Source organism: Falco punctatus (assembly GCF_963210335.1).
Source record: "Falco punctatus genome assembly, chromosome: 18".
Lineage (NCBI taxonomy): Eukaryota > Metazoa > Chordata > Aves > Falconiformes > Falconidae > Falco > Falco punctatus.
Window position 1 is genome coordinate 2,222,438 of NC_137598.1, and position 18,286 is coordinate 2,240,723.

An 18,286-nucleotide genomic window follows, 5' to 3' on the forward strand; every position below is an offset into this window, starting at 1 on the left:
CTGCGGCCCCCTCCCCGCTGCCTATAAATATGTACGTACGTGCCCCCCCCTCCTGTAAATAACCACCGCCGCCCCCCCAGCCCGCGCCCGGGGGGCAGCCAGGGCACCCCGAGCACCGGGCTCGCCGCCGGTGACAATCGGTGACCCGAGGGGGGGCTGGGGCAGGGGCTGGGGTGCATCCCACCCCTGCTCCCCCCCCCTCCCTCCTCCCCCCCCTCCCCCCCAGGGGTCGCGGCCGCCAGCGCTGGGGTGTCCGATATATATATTATATATAATAGAGCCAAGACTGACCAGTTGCTGTTGGACGCTGTAGAATCTGGTTTATTTTCTTCCTTGCCACGGTAAAGATTTGGATTTTATTTTATTTTATTTTATTTTTTAAATAGAAAAGGCAAGACTCGAGGTGGCCTTTTGGGTGCCGCTGGGGGCCGGCTAGGTGCCCGGTGCTTCCTCCTCCTCCTCCTCCTCCTGCCGGCCCCGCGCTCCGGGCCACAGGTGCTGCGGTGGCAGCAGCTCCTGCAGCCGCGCCAAGGCCGGGCTGGCGGGAGGGATGCGGTTCTTCTGCGGGGGAGTGGGGCGTCAGGCTGTGCCCCACGGCGATGCCCCACCATGTGCCCCATGGCGATGCCAGCCCCATGGTGAAGCCAGCCCCATGGTGATGCCCCACCAGGTGCTTGTTGGTGACACCAGCCCCATGGCGATGCCCCTCCACATGCCCGTTGGCGATGCCCCACCACGTGCTCGGTGACACCAGCCCTGTGGCGATGCTCCACCATGTGGCCGTTGGCAATGCCAGCCCCATGGTAAAGCCAGCCCCATGGCGATGCCCCACCAGGTGCTAGTTGGTGACACCAGCCCCATGGCAATGCCCCACCAGGTGCCTGTTGGCATATGCCAGCCCCATGGCGATGCCAGCCCCGTGGTGAAGCCAGCCCCATGGTGATGCCCCACCACGTGCCAGCTGGCAATGCCAGCCCCACGGTGATGCCCCCACCATGTGCCTGTTGGTGATGCCAGCCCTGTGGTGAAGCCAGCCCCATGGCGATGCCTCACCGTGTGCCCACGGGTGATGCCAGCCCCACAGCGATGCCCCCACCACATGCCCATTGGTGATGCCAGCCCCACAGCAGTGCCAGCCCCACGGCCCACCCGGCTCACCTCCAGGGAGAGGCACAGCAGCCCCTCCTGCCCCGGCACCTTTGGTTTCTTCTCCCGCTGCTGCTCCTCCAGCGCTGCCAGGAAGGCGCCGAGTCCCCGCTCGGTGATGTGGTTGTCTGCGGAGGGACACGGGGGTCAGGGACAAGGTGTGGGGGGCCAGGGGAGGGATGAAGGGGTCCCCCCCCCTCACTCACAGGCCAGGTTGAGGTTGAGGAGCGCCCGGTTCCCCGGCAGGATGACGCTGCCCTGGTGCTCCCTGGCCTCTGCCAGCAGCGGGTGAGGCAGCTCGGCCGGATCTGGTGCCTGCACACAGGGGGGTCCCCGAGGGACTGTGGGACCCCGGGGTCAGGCCCCCCCCTCCCCACCCCATCCCCCTGGTGCTCCCAAACCTCCAGGCTCGGCTTCTCCTGGCGGTGTGGTTTTGGATCTCTGCCGCGGGCAGCTCTTGGCTCCGGTGCTGCCGGGGGGGGGGGGGGGGGGAGAGCAGGGAGGGAGCTGAGCCAGGCACAGCCCCCCCCGTGCCCCCCCAGCCCGTCGGACCCTCACTCACACTTCTTGCGCTGCCTGCCCTCCTCCTTCTGCAGCAGATCCTGCAACGGGGTGAGCAGCTGTGGACCCCCTGCCGACCCCCTCCCCACGTACCGCAAAGCCGGAGGGGTAACTGAGGCACACCCTCGGGCACCCCCAAAGCCGGGCAGCCGGGGGGTACGCGGCAGCCGCCTGCTGGGCTTCCCTCCGCCCGCCTCGACCCCCGTATCAGCCGCCCACCTCCTCACCTTTTTTTTGGGGGGGGGGTTGCCGTGCTTGGCCCGGGGCAGCTTGTTAGGGGCTGCGCTGGAAGGATCCTCACTCTGGCCCTTGGTCTCTTTTGGGGTCTGGGGGACAGAGGGGGGCTCAGGGTGCTGGCAGCCCCCTGGGAGCCTCCGACCTTTCCCAGGGGCGGGGAGGGAACGTGCCCCCTTCAAAATGGGGGTGGGGGGGGTGGGGGGAGTGTCTCACCGTGCAGGACTGTCCCAGCGCCTCTGCCAGGAGCAGCCGCCTCCGCTCCACCACCTCGTCGTGCGTCAGCGCGAAGGGTGCCAGGACCTGGCAGGCAGCGGGGTCGCACTCGGGGCAGGGTCCCACCCCCCCCAGCCGCCCACCCCCCTGCCCAGGACGTGGGGGGCACCCACCTCGGCCAGCCTGGTGGCCCCCACGTCACCGATGTCGTTGTTCTCCAGGGACAAGAAGAGGAGGGAGCGGTTCAAGCGCAAGCCCTGTGGGGCAGCCGAGGGAGGGGATGGGCGCTGGGCTGCAGGGTGCTGGGCCCCCAGGCGGCCCCCCAACACCCACCCTGGCGATGTAGGCAGCCCCCAGGTCCGAGATGCGGTTGAAGCTGAGGATGAGTGAGGCCAGGCTGCGGCCGGAGGGGCTCAGCGTGGAAAGACCCTTCCCGATGAGCCGAGCATCCTCGTCCCCGATGCGGTTGTTGCGCAGGGAGAGGTGAACCAGCCTGCGGGATGCGCTGGGCTGGGCTGCCTGCACTGGGGGGGGGGTCCCCCAGCAGGCCACGGACCCGCTGGGGGTCCCGGGGGGGCTCGGTGGAGCGGGCAGAGGGATGAACGCGGCTCGATCCCACTCACGGGCTGTCGCTCCCCATCAGCGTGTGGAAGGCCGGTGTGGGCAGGGGGTTCCCCTCCAGGCTGAGGGTCCTGCGGAGCAAACACACCCCCCCCCGCTGGTATTCCCCATCCTCCCTGGCACCCCCCGGTTCCTCAATTAGCGGTAATTAGGAGCACGTACCGCAGGCGAGGACAGCGCGCCAGCAGTGCCACCAGCACCGGGAGCAGCCGCTCCGACAGCCCGACCTTCCAGAGGCTGCGGGGGACGAAGCATCAGGCCAGGGGATGTGTTGGTGTTTCGGGGGGCACCCTGCGCCCCCCCCCCGGCTCTGCACGTGCCCCCCAGCCCTGCCTGCACTCACTGCACTGCCTGCAGGCCGGCCAGGGTGGGCAGGCACTGGCTCAGGACCCCCAGCATGGGCTCCTCCATCTTCCAGCCTGCCGGAGACGCAGAGGTCAAGGTCGCGTGATGGGACTGGGGGGGGGGGAGAACCCCCAAATGTGGCCTCCCATAGGCTCATTTCAGGGGCTCCTCATCCCTGGGTGTCAGGGGGGACGCTGGGGGTCCCCAGGACCCACCTCGCAGGAAGACGGCGCGGGTGCTCCGGGGGTCCTGGGGCTCCCTCTCCACCTGGATGCAGGGCTGGAAGTAGCTGTACTTGCGCTCGATGCGGGCGAGGACCCCCACCAGTGTGGGCTCGGTGGGCTCCTCTGTAGGACAGGGGGCGAGGGGAGGGTCGGGGGGTGCTGCCAGCAGCCCTCTACTCCCCCCCCCAGCCCCACTCACCATCCGCAGGGAAGCTGGGGGATGGCCGGAGGGTGACTCTGGGGACAGTGGCGATGCCAGCGCGGGTGCAGAGCTCGGGGAAATCCTGCTCCAGGATCCCGCTGCAGCGGTACTCCTCTGGGGGGGCGGGGGGCATGATGGGGACCCCCAGATCCCCCCCCCACCCCCTGCCAGGGCTGGGAGCTCACCTGCGCCCTGCTCAGCCTTCCTCCCCGGGCTCTTCGTCTCCTCCGCAGCCGCCTTCTCCCGGGGTGCCCGCTCCCCCCGCCGCCTCATGGCCCTCAGCTGGGGGGCACCGGGGGGCTCAGCGCCCCCCAGCACCCCCAGCACCCCCAGCCCTGGGCCAGGGGGTCCCTATGTGCGCAGGGGGGGACCCAGGGCCCTATGGTGGTCCCAGGGCTGGGGGTTCTATGGGAATCCAGTTATGGGGGGGGGAGGTCCCAGGGCCGGGGGCCCTACAAGGATCCCTATGTGGGGGGGGGGTCCCAGGGCTGGGGGCCTACAGGGATCCCTATGTGGGGGGGGGTCCCAGGGCTGGGGGCCCTACAGGGATCCCTATGTGGGGGGGGGTCCCAGGGCTGGGGACCTACAGGGATCCCTATGTGGGGGGGGTCCCGGGGCTGGGGGCCCTACAGGGATCCCTATGGGGGGGAGGGTGGTCCCAGGGCAGGGGGCACTATGGGGGGGGGTCTCTAGGGGAGTCTCTGGAGGGGGTCCCTATGGAGGTCACGGGGGGTGCTGGGGCTGGGGCCCTCCGGGGGTCCCTAGAGTGGTCTCCCCGGGGTGATTGAGGGTCCCCGAGTTGGGTAGCCCCCATGGGGGTCTCTATAGGAGCCTCCCTTCGGGGGGGGGTGTCATGCCTGGGGTCTCAGGGGCTGTTGGGGGGGGCCCATGGGGGCCCCTACGCAGCCCCCCCGGGGGGGGCCATGCCCGGAGGGGGGCCATGGGGGTCCCTCTGCGGTCTCCTTTGGGGGGGGTCCCAGGTTGGAGGGGGGGGGCCATGGGGGTCCCTACGCAGCCTCCCTGGGGGTCCCATGCCTGGGGGGGGCGGGGGGGGGTCCCACGCGTGGGCCGTGACCTGCCTCCGCCGCTCCGCCCCTCCCCACCGGGCAGCGCCAGGGGCGGGGCCTCGGGGGGGCTGCGGCGCGTGCGCGGGGCGGGGCCGCGGGGGGGGCGGGGTTTCCGGGAGGGGCGAGGTCTCCGGGGGCGGAGTCTCCGGGAGGGGCGGAGCCGCCCCCATGGCCACCCTGTGGCTGGAGCGGGTACGCACAGGGCAGCGGCACTGGGAGCACTGGGCGCTTACTGGGGCCACTTCTGGGCTTTTACTGGGGCCGCCACTTGGGCCCTTACTGGGGCCACCACTGAGCCCTTACTGGGGCTGCCACTAGGCTCATACTGGGGCCACCACTTGGGCCCTTACTGGTGCGGGCACTGGGTCCTTACTGGTGCCATCACTTGGGCGCTTCCTGGGGCCAGTGAGTCCTTACTGGGGCAGTCACTGGGACCTTACTGGGGCCGCCACTTGGGCCCTTACTGGGGCCAGTGGGCCCTTACTGGGGCGGCCAGTGGGCCCTTACTGGGGCAGTCACTGGGCCCTTACTGGGGCCACCACTGAGCCCTTACTGGGGCTGCCACTGGGCTTATACTGGGACCATCACTTGGGCCCTTACTGGTGCCGGCACTGGGTCCTTACTGGTGCCACCACTGGGCTCTTACTGGTGCCATCACTTGAGCGCTTACTGGGGCCAGTGGGCCCTTACTGGTGCCATCACAGGAGCGCACTATTTACTGGGCCTTTACTGGGCCCACCATGGACCATTACTGGGCTCAGGACTGGGATGTAACCACAGCCACCACTGGCCCTTACTGGGCCCATCGCTGGACCGCCCCAGTTCCCCCAGCCCCCCCAGCCCTGCGGATCCCCCCCAGCACAGAGGCGCAGGCAGCCCGGCTCACACCGCACCCCTTTATTCAGCCCCTGCGCCCCCCCCGCCCCCCCCCGGGGGCAGGGACAGCCCCAGGGACCCCCCAGCCCCTGGGCCTCCCCCACCCCCTCAGCGGTCCTTCCTGCGCAGCGGCGGGGACGGGGGGTAGTGGCGGGCGGGGGGCACGTCGTAGTGGCTGGGGACGTGGCTGTTCTTGGGGGAGTCGTAATGGCTGGGGGGGGCGGCGGGGGTGACGCCTTCGGCCCCCTCGGGGCAGCTCTCTGCAGGGACAAGGAGATGCAAGGGGCTGCCCCCCCCCAGGGCCACACAGCCCCTGTCACTGGGTCCCTGTCCCCACCCCCGGGCCATGCAGCCCCCCTCACCAGGGCCGTGCCCCCCCCCACAGCCACGCAGCCCCTGTCACTGGGTCCCTGTCCCCCCGCCCAGGGCCATGCAGCCCCCCTCACCAGGGCCGTGCCCCCCCCCCCCCAGCCACACAGCCCCTGTCGCTGGGTCCCTGTCCCCCCCCAGACCACACATCCCCCATCGCTGGGTCCCTGTCCCCCCCCAGACCACACATCCCCCATCACTGGGTCCCTGTCCCCCCCCCCAGGGCCATGCAGCCCCCCTCGCCAGGGCCGTGCCCCCCCCCGGGCTCATGGGGCCCTGGGGACCCCTCGGCCGTACCCTCCTGGGGTGGCTCCTCCAGGACCCCGATCTCGGCGTAGGACATCTCCCTCCGCACCGGGGATTTCATCTCCATGTAGCTGCCCTCGGGGGTCCTGGCGGTGGGGGGGGGCAGCTCCTTGATGGTGGCGTAGGGGTTCTCGCTGGCCAGGGAGCTGGCGCTGGCCCCCAGCCCCTCCGAGGGGTGGGCTGGGGGAGAAGGAGTTGGGGGGCTCCCCATGCCAGGGAGCGTGGGGAGGGGGGCAGCTGTGTCCAGCTGTGTCCCAGGCTAGTGCCAGCCCCAGCCCCTTCCTGTCCCATCCCATCCCCATCCCATCCCCATCCCATCCCCGTCCCATCCCCATCCTATGCCCATCCCATCCCCATCCCAACTGTGTCCCATCCCCATCCCAACCCCGTCCCATCCCCATCCCATCCCCATCCCAGCCATGTCCCATCCCCATCCCATCCCCGTCCCATCCCCATCCCATCCCCATCCCAGCCATGTCCCATCCCCATCCCATCCCCGTCCCATCCCCATCCCAGTCATGTCCCATCCCCATCCCATCCCCATCCCAGTCATGTCCCATCCCAGCCCTATCCTAGCCTTGTCCCATCCCATCCCATCCTCCCCCCCCCCCCCATACCTTTGCCCTCCTGCTTCCCCAGGCTGCAGCTGTAGCTGTAGCTCCGGTCCAGCTGCCCCCCTATAACACAGCAGGTTTTGGGGGTCCCCCCCAGCTCCATCCTCACTCCCAACCCAGCCCAGAACCGTCCTGGCAGGTCCTGAGCTGGGGGGAACCAGGCACCCACCCCTTTCCAGGTCCCCTGGGTGCTGCCCCCCGCCCCTTACCCCTGGGGCCCAGGGCCGGTGCCCCCAGGTGCTTCCAGCCGGGGGGCAGCGTGACGTGTCCTTCGGGGCCATGGGGTCTCTCGGCGCCGGGGAAGAGCGGGGTGCTGGGCGCCTGCAGCCCCAACAGGGGATGGGTGGGCCACAAGGCTCCTGGCAGGGGTGCTGTGCCACACCGTGGTGCGCCATGGTGTACCATACACCACCACGCTGCACCATGGAAGCACCACAGTGCACCGTGCAACACCGTGGTGCACCATGGTACATGATACTGCACCATGTAACACCACAGCGGACTGTGCAGTGCCATAGTGCACTGTGCAACACCGTGCTGCACCATGTAACACCGCAATGCACCATGTAACACCATGCTGCACAATGCAATACCATTGTGCACTGTGCAACACCACACGGCACTATCGACCACCATAATGCACCGTGCAACATCATGCTGTGCCATACAGCACCGTGCTGCACCATGTAACACCGCAATGCACTGTGCAAAACCACAGTGCACCGTGCAGCACCACAGTGTGCTGTGCAAAACCACAGTGCACCATGCAACACCGTGCTGCATCATGCCACACTGTGCTGCACCATGCAACACCACATTGTCCCGTGCAAACCCACGGCGCACTGTGCACCACCACAGCGCATCGTGCACCACCACGGCACATCATGCACCACCACAGTGTGTCGTGCACCACCACGGCACATTATGCACTACCACAGCGTGTCATGCACCACCACGGCACATCATGCATCACCACGGTGTGTTGTGCACCATGGCGGCACATGGTGCACCACCACGGCACATCATGCACCACCATGGCACATCATTCACCACCATGGTACATCATGCACCACCACGGCACATCATTCACCACCACGGCACATCATTCACCACCACAGCTCATCATGCACCACCACAGCACATGGTGCACCACCACGGTGCGTTGTGCACCACTGTGGCACATCATGCACCATGGCGGCACCACGGCGGCACGCTGCCCGGCGCCACGTCGTACCTTGAGGGAGCTGGCTCTGTCCTGGGCGCCGGAGCCGGGGGGTGGCAGCGTGCACTGGGACAGCGTGTGGTAGCTGGGGTTGGAGTAGTAGTGCGCGTGGTGGCTCGGTGGTACGTCTGGGGGGACAGGCATTAGCTCCGTGCAGCGGGGCCACCGCGGCCGCAGCCGGGCCACCGGGCTCACCTGGCACCACATAGTCGGAGGTGTCGGTCGGGCCCGCCGTGTACGCCACGGCCAGGTGCCGGCTGGCCTTCCCCTTCTGCCGGTGATGGTAGCACAGCGCCACGGCCACCACGGCCACCAGCAAGGCCACCAGGGCCACCAGGCTGAGCACCAGCCCTAGCGAGCTGTAGGCTGCCGGCGGGGCGGGCACGATGGTGTAGGGCTGCTCGGGGGTGCCTATAGGGTGGGGGGGTGACGGTCCTTAGGGTGGGGCAGGGACCCCCGGGGGGGCCCCAGGCTCTGCACCCACTCACCAGCATCGCAGTGGGGCCCGATCCTGCCCAGGGCGCAGGGACACGTCCCACTGGCGGGGTGGCAGGTGGCGTTGTGGGGGCAGCGGCAGAGCTGGTCACACTGCAGCCCGAAGGTCCCGGGGGGGCAGGCTGGGGGCACAGGGGGGAGGGAGCCACAGCCATACTGCCCAGCACCCTATAGCCCCATACTGGGACGATATAGCCCCATACCGGGACCATGTAGCTCCATACTGGGACCATATAGCTCCATACTGGGACCATAGAGCTTCACACTGGGCCCATATAGCTCCACACTGGAACCATACAGCTCCATACTGGAACCATAGAGCTCCATACTGGAACCATACAGCTCCATACTGGAACCATAGAGCTCCATACTGGGCCCATACAGCTCCATACTGGGCCTATACAGCTCCATACCGGAACCATACAGCTCCATACTGGAACCATAGAGCTCCATACTGGAACCATACAGCTCCATACTGGAACCATACAGCTCCATACTGGGCCCATACAGCTCCACTGCAGTGCCAGGCAGGTGCCCCCGCTGCCCCCCAGAAGCCAGGGGTGCTGGCTGGTGGGGCTGGGCTCAGCTGCACTCCCCACTGCCCCCCATGCCCCCCCGCCCCCCCTGCCCCCCACTCACGCTGGTCGCAGCGGGGGCCGTGCCAGCCGGGGGCGCAGAGGCAGGAGCCGTTGGCGGGGTGGCAGGAGCCGTGGGCACAGGAGCAGCTCAGGGCGCAGCGTTTGCCGTAGCGCCCAGCTGGGCAGGCTGGGGTGACACGAGCGCGGCCGGTCTCAGCCCAGGGGTCACCGGGTGGGCGTTGGGCCCAACCCGTAGCAATTTTGGGGGGAAGGGGGGCACTCACGGCGCTGGCAGGTGGGCCCGCGGTACCCCGGGGGGCAGGTGCAGGATCCATCCTGGGGCGCGCAGGCGGCCCCGTTGCGGCAGGCGCAGGGCATGCGGCACCCGTCACCCCAGGAGCCGTGGGGACAGCGCTGCTTGCACCGCGGCCCTGCCAGGAGGATGAGGGATGAAGGCCAGGGGCATGGCGGGGGGTCCCCCCACCCCAGACCCCCCTTACCTGTCCAGCCGGGCAGGCAGCGGCACTCTCCGGTCACCGCATCGCAGCCGTCGGCGTAGGCGCAGTCGCATCGCTGCCGGCAGCCCACCCCGAATGTCCCATTCTGGGGGACGGGGACAGGACAGGGGGGTCAGCGGGGGGCTGGTGGCACCGACCCCCCGTGTGGGCAGCAGGTAGGACTCACCAGGCAGGGCTGCAGGCAGCGGGGACCCTGCCAGCCCGGGGGGCAAGTGCAGGTGCCGCTCTGGGGGTCACAGGTAGCCCCCTGGGCGCACTCGCAGCTTCGGTTGCAGCCGGCACCCCAAGTCCCGGTGGGACACGGCGCGGAACAGTCGGATCCGTGCCAGCCTGGGGGACAGAGGGGTGGGCACGGGGGGGGGATGAGGGCCCCATGGGGTGGGGACAGGGACCCCACAGGGTGGGCAAGGGGGTGGGGATGGGGACTCCACGGGGTGGGCACAGGGGTGGGGATGGGGTGGGCACGGGAGTGGGGATGGGGACCCCACGGGGTGGGCACAGGGGTGGGGATGGGAACCCTACGGGGTGGGCATGGGGGTGGGATGGGGTGGGCACGGGAGTGGGGATGGGGACCCCACAGGGTGGGAATGGGGGTGGGGGTGGGGACGTGGACCCCACAGGGAGGGCACGGGGGTGGGGATGTGGACCTCACGGGGTGGGGGCAGAGACCCCACAGGTTGGGCAAGGGGGTGGGGATGGAGACTCCATGGGGTGGGCATGGGAGTGGGGACCAGGACCCCACGGTGTGGGCACAGGGGTGAGGATGGGGACCCCACAGGTTGGGCACGGGGATGGGGATGGCGACCCCATGGGGTGGGCACGGCGGTGGGGTTGGAGACTCCATGGGGTGGGCATGGGAGTGGAGACGGGACCCCCGCCACCCACCCTGGGGTGCACCCACCTTCCTTGCAGAAGCAGGAGCCGTCGAGGGGGGAGCAGGCAAGGGAGTGCTGGCAGGAGCAGCGCCCCGAGCAGTTTGTCCCGAAGGTGTCGGGGGGGCACAGGGAGGAGCAGTGCTCATCCTGGGGGGGGGGGGGTGGTAAAAGACTTCCAGACAGCTGGGACCCCCAGCCAGGACTGGGGACCCCCCCATCCATCCCTTGGTCTCCTGGTGCTTGGAGGGAGAGTGGGTGACCCCAAACCCCCGTCTTCCATGGGAACCCCAAGCTGCCCCCCAGGGGTGCCCGCGTGGCCATGACCACCCCCCCAAGGGATGCCCACGTGCCCATGCATCCCCCCACCCTGGGATGCTCAGACCCCTCCCATGCTCCCCCAGGACCACCCAGACCCCCTCATGCTCCCCTCCAGAAGCACCCAGACCCCCTCATTCTCCCCCCAGGACCTTCCCCAACATTTGCCCCCAGGATCACCCAGCCACCCCACCCCCCTCCCCCTACGGATGCTCAGGACCCCCTGTGCTCCCTGCGCTGCCCCAGCCCCCCCCATGCCCTCGCACCGTGTAGCCGGGGGGGCAGTGGCAGCGGCCGGTGGTCCCATCGCAGACCCCCCCATGCAGGCAGAGGCAGGCCTGCAGGCAGCCAGCCCCGAAGGAGCCGGGGGGGCAACTCTCGTTGCAGAAGAGCCCAGCCCAGCCGGGGTGGCAGATGCACTCCCCCAGCAAGGGGTGGCAGCTGGGGGGGGCAATGCTCAGCACCCCAGTGCTCCCAGTATGGGGCACTGGCTGTGCTGGGAAGGGGCTTTGCAAATGGGTGGGGGTCTTCCTAGCCACCTGGCCAGCTTGCTTGGTGGGGAGGTTGAGGGGGGGCAAGGATGTTGGGGGACAGGTGAGGAAGTCGGGGGGACATGGGGATGCTGGGGGGGGCAAGTATTTTGGGGAACAGGTGAGGATCCTGGGGGTGTGAGGATGCTGGGGGGCACGGATGCTGGGTGGGCGAGAAATTTGGGGGACAAGCAAGGATGCTGGGGGCGTGAGGGTACGGGAGGGGTGGTGAGGATTTTGGGGGACAGGTGAGGAGGCTGGGGGGCAAGGATGCTGGGGGTGTGAGGATGCTGGAGGGGGGGTGAGGATTTTGGGGGACAAGTGAGGATGCTTGGGGGGTGTGAGGATGCTGAGGGGGGCACAAAGATGCTGGGGGTGTGAGGATGCTGGGGGGGCACTAGGACGCCGAGGTTGTGAGGATGCTAGGGGAATGCTGTGGGGGGTGAGGATGCTGGAGGTGTGAGGTTTCTGGGGGAGGAGGATGCTGCAGGGATGCAAGGATGCTGGGGGGGGGGTGAGGATGCTGGGGGGATGGATGCTGGGGGGCATGAGGACGTTGGAGGTGTGAGGATGCTGGGGGGATGCGAGGATGTGGTGGGCATGAGGATGCTGGGGGTGTGAGGATGCTGGGGAAGGGGTGGTGTGAGGATGCTGGGGGGACGCTGAGGGGTGAGGATGCTGGGGGGTGAGGATGTTGGGGGGATGCTGAGGGGTGAGGATGCTGGGGGGGTGCGAGGATGCTGGGGGTGAGGATGCTGGGTGCAGGTGAGGGTTTTGGCGGGCAGGCGAGGATGCTGGGGGTGCCGGGGGTGGGGTGGGGGGGTGTCCCTACCTCTGGCTGTGCTGGGGGTGGCAGAGGCAGCGGTTCTGGCAGTGGAGGCCGTAGAGGCCGGGCAGGCAGCGGCGCTCCTGGCAGCGGCTGCCCTGGAAGCCGGGCTGGCACAGGCAGCCCCCGTCCACGTGGAAGCAATGCCCCCCGTTGGCGCAGTCGCAGCTCTCCTGGCAGTCCTGCCCGTACCGCCCCACCGGGCACCGCTCCCGGCACCTGCGGGGACACAGCCCCCCCCCGGAGCTGAGGTGGCTCCCGGACCCCCCCCTGCCCCCGCCGCTGCCCCTGGCTGAGGCCGTGCAGCTCATGGCATGCCAGGCGGGGGGAGCGGGGGTGGTCCTGCCTGCAGGGCCCTGGTGCCAGCGGGGGAAGGGGGGGGGGGGGGGGGGGCTCGGTGGCCCCGACCCCGTGTGCCCCGGTCTCCATCTGCCCTTCGCCCCAAGTGCCCTGTCCCCACGTGTCACAGCCCCCTGACCCCCAGCCCTCAGTCCCCTGTGCCGCCAAACCCCCCTATCCCCCATCTGCCTGCCCCCCAAGCCCCCCGTGCCCCCAATCCCCCATCCCATCGTACCCCCACCCCTCTGCCCCCCCAGCTCCATGTGCCCCACGGCCCCCTGTCCCCTCAGCCCCCTGTGCATCCATTCACCCCCATCCCTCTGCCCCAATCCCCCCATCCCATCGTACCCCCACCCCTCTCCCCCCCCAGCTCCCTGTGACCCCCAGCCCACATCCCCCGGCACCCCCCACCCCCTGTGCCCCCAAGCCCCCTCCAGCCCCCTGTCCCCCAGCCCCTCCAGTCCCCCCCAGCCCCCTGGCCCTCTCTCACTGCTCTCCGGTGAAGCCGGGGGCACACTGGCAGTGCCCCCCCCGGGGGTCGCAGTGGCCCCCGTTATGGCAGCGACACTCGCCCTGGCAGCCGGGGCCGAAGCGCCCAGGGGGGCACGGCACGGAGCAGATCTCCCCCTGCAAAGGTGCATCGGGCTCAGCAGGGGAAACTGAGGCAGGCACCGCGTTTGGGGGCCCGAGGCGCGGGGGGGGGGGGGGGTCGCAGCCCACCTACCATCCATCCATGGGGGCAGATGCAGGCACCGGTGCCGTGGGGGTGGCAGATGCCCCCGTTCTGGCAGGGGCAGGGGGTGTCACAGGGTGTCCCTTCGGGGCAGGGCACCTCGCAGCTGCAGCAGGGGGCAAGGGGTGAGCGGGACCCCCAGCTGGGGGGTGCTGGGGGGGGGGGCACAGGGTGAGGAGCCCCTACTCACAGGGGGCCGGCCAGCCCCGGGGGGCAGAGGCAGGCGCCGGTGGAGGTGTTACAGGGGGCTTGGTGGTGGCAGGGGCAGGGCAGGCGGCAGCCCTGGCCGTAGGTGCCCGGGGGGCACGGCTGGTGGCACAGAGGGTCGGCGAAGCCAGGGGGGCAGGAGCAGACCCCCGTCAGGGGGTCGCAGGGGGCCCCGTGGTGGCAGTCGCAGCGGTGCCCGCAGCCCGGCCCCCACGACTGCTGGTCACACTCTGCACGGGGGAGACCACCAGCCCCATCCATCCAGCACCAGCCCATCTTCATCCTGATCCCAGCCCCAGCCCATCCTCATCCTTTCTCCATTCCCACCTTGTCCCCAGCCCAGTCCAGCCCCATCCATCCCATACCAGCGCCATCTCCTCCCCATCCTATCCACATCCTACCTGCATCCCTATCTTATGTCCATCCAGATCTCCACCCCTATCCTGACCCATTCCCATCCCATCCTCATTTCCATCCACATCTCATACCTGTCCCATCCTAATTTCTCCCCATCCCAATCCCTCCCAGTCATTCCCGTTCCCATCTCCACCCCATGCACATCCCGTCCCAATCCCATCCCCAGCCCATTCTCCGTCCCCAGCCCATTCTCCATCTCATTCCCTGTCCCCATTATACTCTCAACCCCTTTCCCAGTCCCATCCATATCTGACCCACATCCCAATCCAATCTCCATCCCATTCCTTGTCCCCATCCCCCATCCCATTCCCTGCCCCTATTCTATTCTCCATTGCCATCCCAGTCCCATCTATATCCCAGCCCAGCCCAGCCCCATCTCCATCCCACACATATCCCATCCCACTCCCATCCCCATCCCATTCCCTGTCCCCATCCTATCCTCAATCCCCATCCCAGTCCCATCCATATCCCATCCCCATCCCAATCCCATCTCCATCCAGTTCTCCACCCCTATCCCAGCCCCATCTCCATCCCACACGTATCCCATCCCAGTCCCATCCCCATCCCACTCCCTGCCCCCATTCTGTTCTCAATCCCCATCCCAGTCCCATCTATATCCCATCCCCATCCCAATCCCATCTCCATCTGATTCTCCACCCCCATCCCAGCCCCATCTCCATCCCACACGTATCCCATCCCAGTCCCATCCCCATCCCACTCCCTGCCCCTATTCTATTCTCCATTGCCATCCCAGTCCCATCTATATCCCATCCCCATCCCAATCCCTTCCCATCCAGTTCTCCACCCCCATCCCATCCCCATCTCCATCCCACATGTATCCCATCCCAGTCTCATCCACATTTCATCCCCATCCCACTCCCATCCCCATCCCATTCCCTGTCCCCATTCTATCTCAATCCCTGTCCCAGTCCCATCCATATTCCATCCCATCCCAATCCCAACTCCATCCAATTCTCCACCCCCATCCCATCCCCATCTCCATCCCACACGTATCCCATCCCAGTCTCACCCACATTCCATCCCCATCCCACTCCCATTCCCATCCCATTCCCTGTCCCCATTCTATTCTCAATCCCCATCCCAGTCCCATCAACATCCCAGTCCCATCCCAGTACCATTCCCTGTCCCCATCCCTACCCCATCCCCCTGATCCTAATCCCAGAGCCGATGACCCACCAGCAGGCCCCACCGCAGGCTGCCCAGCCCTCCCAGCAGACACGCTGCCCCTCCCTGCCCCCCAAGCTGGGGGTCCCCCCGCCCCCCCCAGCCCCCCGGCCCCCATTCCTCACCGCTGGAGCAGTCGGAGCCGCGCCAGCCCGGCTCGCACTGGCAGAGGTCGGGGGCTACGCACCGGCCGTGGATGCACTCCTGGGTGCAACGCGCTGGGAGGACACGGGCGGGGGGTGCTGAGCCAGGATCGGGCCCCCGGGACCCCCCACTCGCCCCACTCGCTGCACTCACGGACGCAGGCGTCGCGGCTCTCGTAGTAGCCCAGGCAGCACTGGTAGCGCCGGCGGTACTCGGTGCGGATGGCCTGGCGGTACTCGGTGCGGTACGCGATCCTGCACCCCCCGGCACCGTCACGGGGGGCACAGCACCACGCCAGCCCCCCAGGGCCGTGGGGACACCCCACAGCGGGACAGCCCCACGCCAGCCCACCCATGGCCAAGGGGACACCTCAAAGCGGGACAACCCCCTCCAGCCCCCCCATAGCCATAGGGTCACCCCACAGTGGGACACCCCCCTTCCAGCCCCCCCATAGCGATAGGGTCACTCCACAGTGGGACACCCCCTTCCAGCCCCCCCATAGCCATAGGGTCACCTCACAGCGGGACATCCCCCCATAGCCATGGGGACATCCCCCCTTCCAGCCCCCCATAGCGATAGGGTCACCCCACAGTGGGACACCCCCTTCCAGCCCCCCCATAGCCATAGGGTCACCCCCCAGTGAGACACTCCCCATAGCCATGGGGACATCCCCCCTTCCAGCCCCCCATAGCCATAGGATCACCCCACAGCGGGACACCCCCCATCGCCATGGGTGTCCCCCCAGCCCCTCAGGGCTCCCCACCTCTGCTGCAGGCAGGGCAGGGGGGACCCCGGGCAGGGCTGGGTGGGGGGCACAACGTGGGGTTTGGTGTAGGACTCCTTCACCGCCGCCGTGAAGCTGCACAGGAGAGGACACGAGGTGACAGTAGGTCCTGGCCAGGGGGGGCCCCCAGCACCCCCTCCCTAATCCCCCCAGTCCTACCTCTCCCAGTAGCTGCAGACGTTGGGGTCGCTGGGGCGGAGGGCGGCCAGGAGCCAGACCTGCACCGCCAGCACCGTGGCCCGCAGCACCATCCTGCACGGGGAAGATGATGGCTTCGCCCTCTGCCTCGCCTCATTCCCGCTCCCCACCCACCGCCCCCAGCTCCAGCGCAGGATCCAGCTCCCCCCGGAGCTGCCTTCGCATTCCTCCATCCATAGGAACAGCCCCCACCCCGGCCCCCTGCCCCCCCAGCACTGCCCCGTGCCGAGGGGAAACTGAGGCACAGCCGCTCCCCAGCCTGGGTGGCCCCACATAGCCTCATCCCAGCATCCCGAACAACCCCGCGGCCGCATCCTGGCATCACCATGACTTTTCCCACCGCATCCCACCCCGGGGTGGGATGCTGCCGGAGGCGGGGGACGCGGGGTGCCGGGGCAGAGTTCGGCAGAGCGGCTCCAGCTCTGGCGTGATGCCCCATGGCCCCATTTCAACCCGTTTCGTGTTTATTCCCAGTTGCGTTTCCCAGATCCGTCAGCTTCTTGCTCAACCCAGAGAGGGTCCGGCTTTGCCAGGGCGGCTCTGGGATCACTGCCAGCCTGGGGGCCGGCAATGGGGCGACAACGAGCCCCCCAAGCCTGTGGTGCCGTGTTTACCGGGACGCGTGAGGCAGGAGGAAACAGAGGTTTCCTGGTCGGCACAGCTGGATTTACGGCCCTTTCCATGCTGCTCCGGCCATGGGACACCCCAAAGGTGCTGCCCACCCCCCCCCCCCAAGTCCATCCCTCTCTTTGCCATGGCCCGGGTTGTGGTTTGGGACCAAACAGGGGGTGGGGGAAGGGAAGGAGGGACCCCCCTTATCCCAGAGCCTCTGGGTTTGGGTGGAAAAAACGTTTAGTGGGAGTTTCCCCCATTTCCCTTCGGCAGTGAGGAATTAATTGCTCATCAGCAGGCGGAATTCCCTCCCCTAAACCCTCCGGGGGGGGGAAGAGCCAGGGGGGACCCCTCCCCACCCCTTCCCATGGCCCCATCCCCTACCCCGGCAATGTGGGGGGCCAGGGGGTCCCAGCGCTCCTGTGGACAATTCCTGGGAGATGCTGGCAGGAAAACGGAGGAGTCATCAAAACATGCCGGGGGGCCCCATCTGCTCATCGCTGGGGGGGGCCAGCTGCGGGGAAGAGCCCCCCCCCCCCGCCCAGGTCACCACTGCAAGAGACCCCCCAAGAGCTGGTGCTCCCCACCCCATGGGTGCCCCCAAGCACCCCCCAGGCAGGGCGGGCAGCATCCCCCACCAGTGATGGGGTGCCATGACTCAACACCACCAGCATGGGGTGGCACCAGGGACCAGCCCTGCCCCACCGCGGGGGGGGGGACACGGTGCTGGCACCCCCCAGAGCCACTATCTCTGCCCTGGAACTTCCTCCAGCACAACCCGAGGGCTGACGCGTTTCCTTGGGGGGCTGCGCACCCCCAGGAACAGGGGGGGTGGGGGGGTGGGGTGGGAGGCAAAGGTCAAGATCAGGGTCAGCAATGGGTCACCACAAGGTGTCACGGCACCATCCCCCACCCCATCTGCTGTGTCCCCCCCATCCCCTCGCCTTGGCTGCGGGAACGTGTGATGTCCCCATGCTCCCTGCCATGGCACTGGGGACTGTCCCCTCCGGCAACCCCCCCAAAGGCACCGCCACCACTCGGGGTGCCCCAGGCTGGGGACAGTGGCACTGACCTGGCCGGGGGCCGCGGCGGCGCAGGGTCGGGGTGCGGGAGCCCCCCACGCGGGGCTGGCTGGCCGGTGGGCTCGGCCGTCGGAAGCGGAGGGAGGGCCGGAGCCGCGCTCAGGAAGTTTGGACGCGGAGACGACTACGGAAAAGGGAAAAAAAAAAAATATTAACTTTTTTTCTTTTTTTCTTTTTTTTTTTTTTTTTTTTTGCTTTTCTGGCCACAAACCAGCGGGTTTTGGAACGGCAGCATCGCCACGCTGCTCCCACGCGGTGCAGGGTGAGGAGGGGGTCTGTGGGGACACCCCACCGTGGTCCCCCTGGCCAGGTCACGGTGCTGGAGGGTGTCCCTGTCCCCTGAGGGCTCTCTGGGGACCCGCGACCCCCTGGGCAGGTGTCTGCAGGACTCTGCGCCGAAGCAGTTGGAGAGCGTGGCACTGCATGGCACCGCATGGCACTGCAC

At 68.2% G+C, this 18,286-nt stretch overlaps 2 protein-coding genes across 6 annotated transcripts; both read right to left on the bottom strand.

Moving 5' to 3' along the window:
- Positions 1–294: 294 nt before the first annotated feature.
- Positions 295–5,047, bottom strand: LRRC71 (leucine rich repeat containing 71). 3 transcript variants are annotated; one of them, XM_080368577.1, is made up of 17 exons: positions 4,885–5,047; positions 4,625–4,848; positions 3,735–3,831; positions 3,547–3,663; positions 3,339–3,470; positions 3,122–3,197; positions 2,941–3,015; positions 2,781–2,849; positions 2,491–2,650; positions 2,331–2,414; positions 2,158–2,244; positions 1,935–2,033; positions 1,709–1,748; positions 1,548–1,615; positions 1,353–1,461; positions 1,159–1,274; positions 295–561 (listed from the first exon to the last, which is right to left on the bottom strand). In XM_080368577.1, the coding sequence occupies exons 2-17, from the start codon at positions 4,784–4,786 to the stop codon at positions 433–435; spliced, it is 1,620 nt and encodes a 539-aa protein (XP_080224703.1). In that variant the 5' UTR covers positions 4,787–4,848; positions 4,885–5,047; the 3' UTR covers positions 295–432. The 3 variants fall into 3 exon arrangements, with proteins under 3 accessions (XP_080224703.1, XP_080224704.1, XP_080224705.1); XM_080368578.1 differs by lacking the exon at positions 4,885–5,047 and having other exon boundaries at positions 4,629–4,669; XM_080368579.1 differs by lacking the exons at positions 4,625–4,848; positions 4,885–5,047 and adding an exon at positions 4,561–4,579.
- A 74-nt stretch (positions 5,048–5,121) lies between these two features.
- Positions 5,122–18,174, bottom strand: PEAR1 (platelet endothelial aggregation receptor 1). Of its 3 annotated transcripts, XM_080368576.1 has the most exons (22): positions 17,832–18,170; positions 16,109–16,201; positions 15,929–16,024; positions 15,319–15,419; positions 15,147–15,239; positions 13,403–13,649; positions 13,204–13,318; positions 12,970–13,106; positions 12,147–12,359; positions 11,051–11,225; positions 10,496–10,616; positions 9,761–9,924; positions 9,577–9,679; positions 9,361–9,507; positions 9,138–9,263; positions 8,492–8,620; positions 8,199–8,414; positions 8,016–8,131; positions 6,991–7,102; positions 6,785–6,844; positions 6,159–6,347; positions 5,122–5,752 (listed from the first exon to the last, which is right to left on the bottom strand). In XM_080368576.1, exons 2-22 carry the CDS (start codon positions 16,198–16,200, stop codon positions 5,601–5,603), a joined length of 2,904 nt encoding a protein of 967 aa, XP_080224702.1. In that variant the 5' UTR covers position 16,201; positions 17,832–18,170; the 3' UTR covers positions 5,122–5,600. The 3 variants fall into 3 exon arrangements, 2 of the variants coding, with proteins under 2 accessions (XP_080224702.1, XP_080224701.1); XM_080368575.1 differs by having other exon boundaries at positions 9,361–9,679; positions 17,832–18,173; XR_013924332.1 differs by having other exon boundaries at positions 5,614–5,752; positions 6,159–6,253; positions 9,361–9,679; positions 17,832–18,174.
- Between the last annotated feature and the right edge of the window lie 112 nt (positions 18,175–18,286).

Coding starts and splice junctions, on each gene's coding strand:
- LRRC71 (XM_080368577.1), bottom strand. CDS start 4,786: ATGGGGGCGGCTCCGCCCCTCCCGGAGACTCCGCCCCCGGAGACCTCG. Junction 3,198..3,338: donor CCGCGCCGTCTTCCTGCGAG/GTGGGTCCTGGG, acceptor CGTCTCCGGCAG/GCTGGAAGATGGAGGAGCCC. Junction 1,749..1,934: donor ACCCCCCCCCCAAAAAAAAG/GTGAGGAGGTGG, acceptor ACCCCGTTGCAG/GATCTGCTGCAGAAGGAGGA.
- PEAR1 (XM_080368575.1), bottom strand. CDS start 16,200: ATGGTGCTGCGGGCCACGGTGCTGGCGGTGCAGGTCTGGCTCCTGGCC. Junction 13,107..13,203: donor TCTGCCCCCATGGATGGATG/GTAGGTGGGCTG, acceptor GCACCTTTGCAG/GGGGAGATCTGCTCCGTGCC. Junction 9,264..9,360: donor CGGGCCCACCTGCCAGCGCC/GTGAGTGCCCCC, acceptor GTGTCACCCCAG/CCTGCCCAGCTGGGCGCTAC.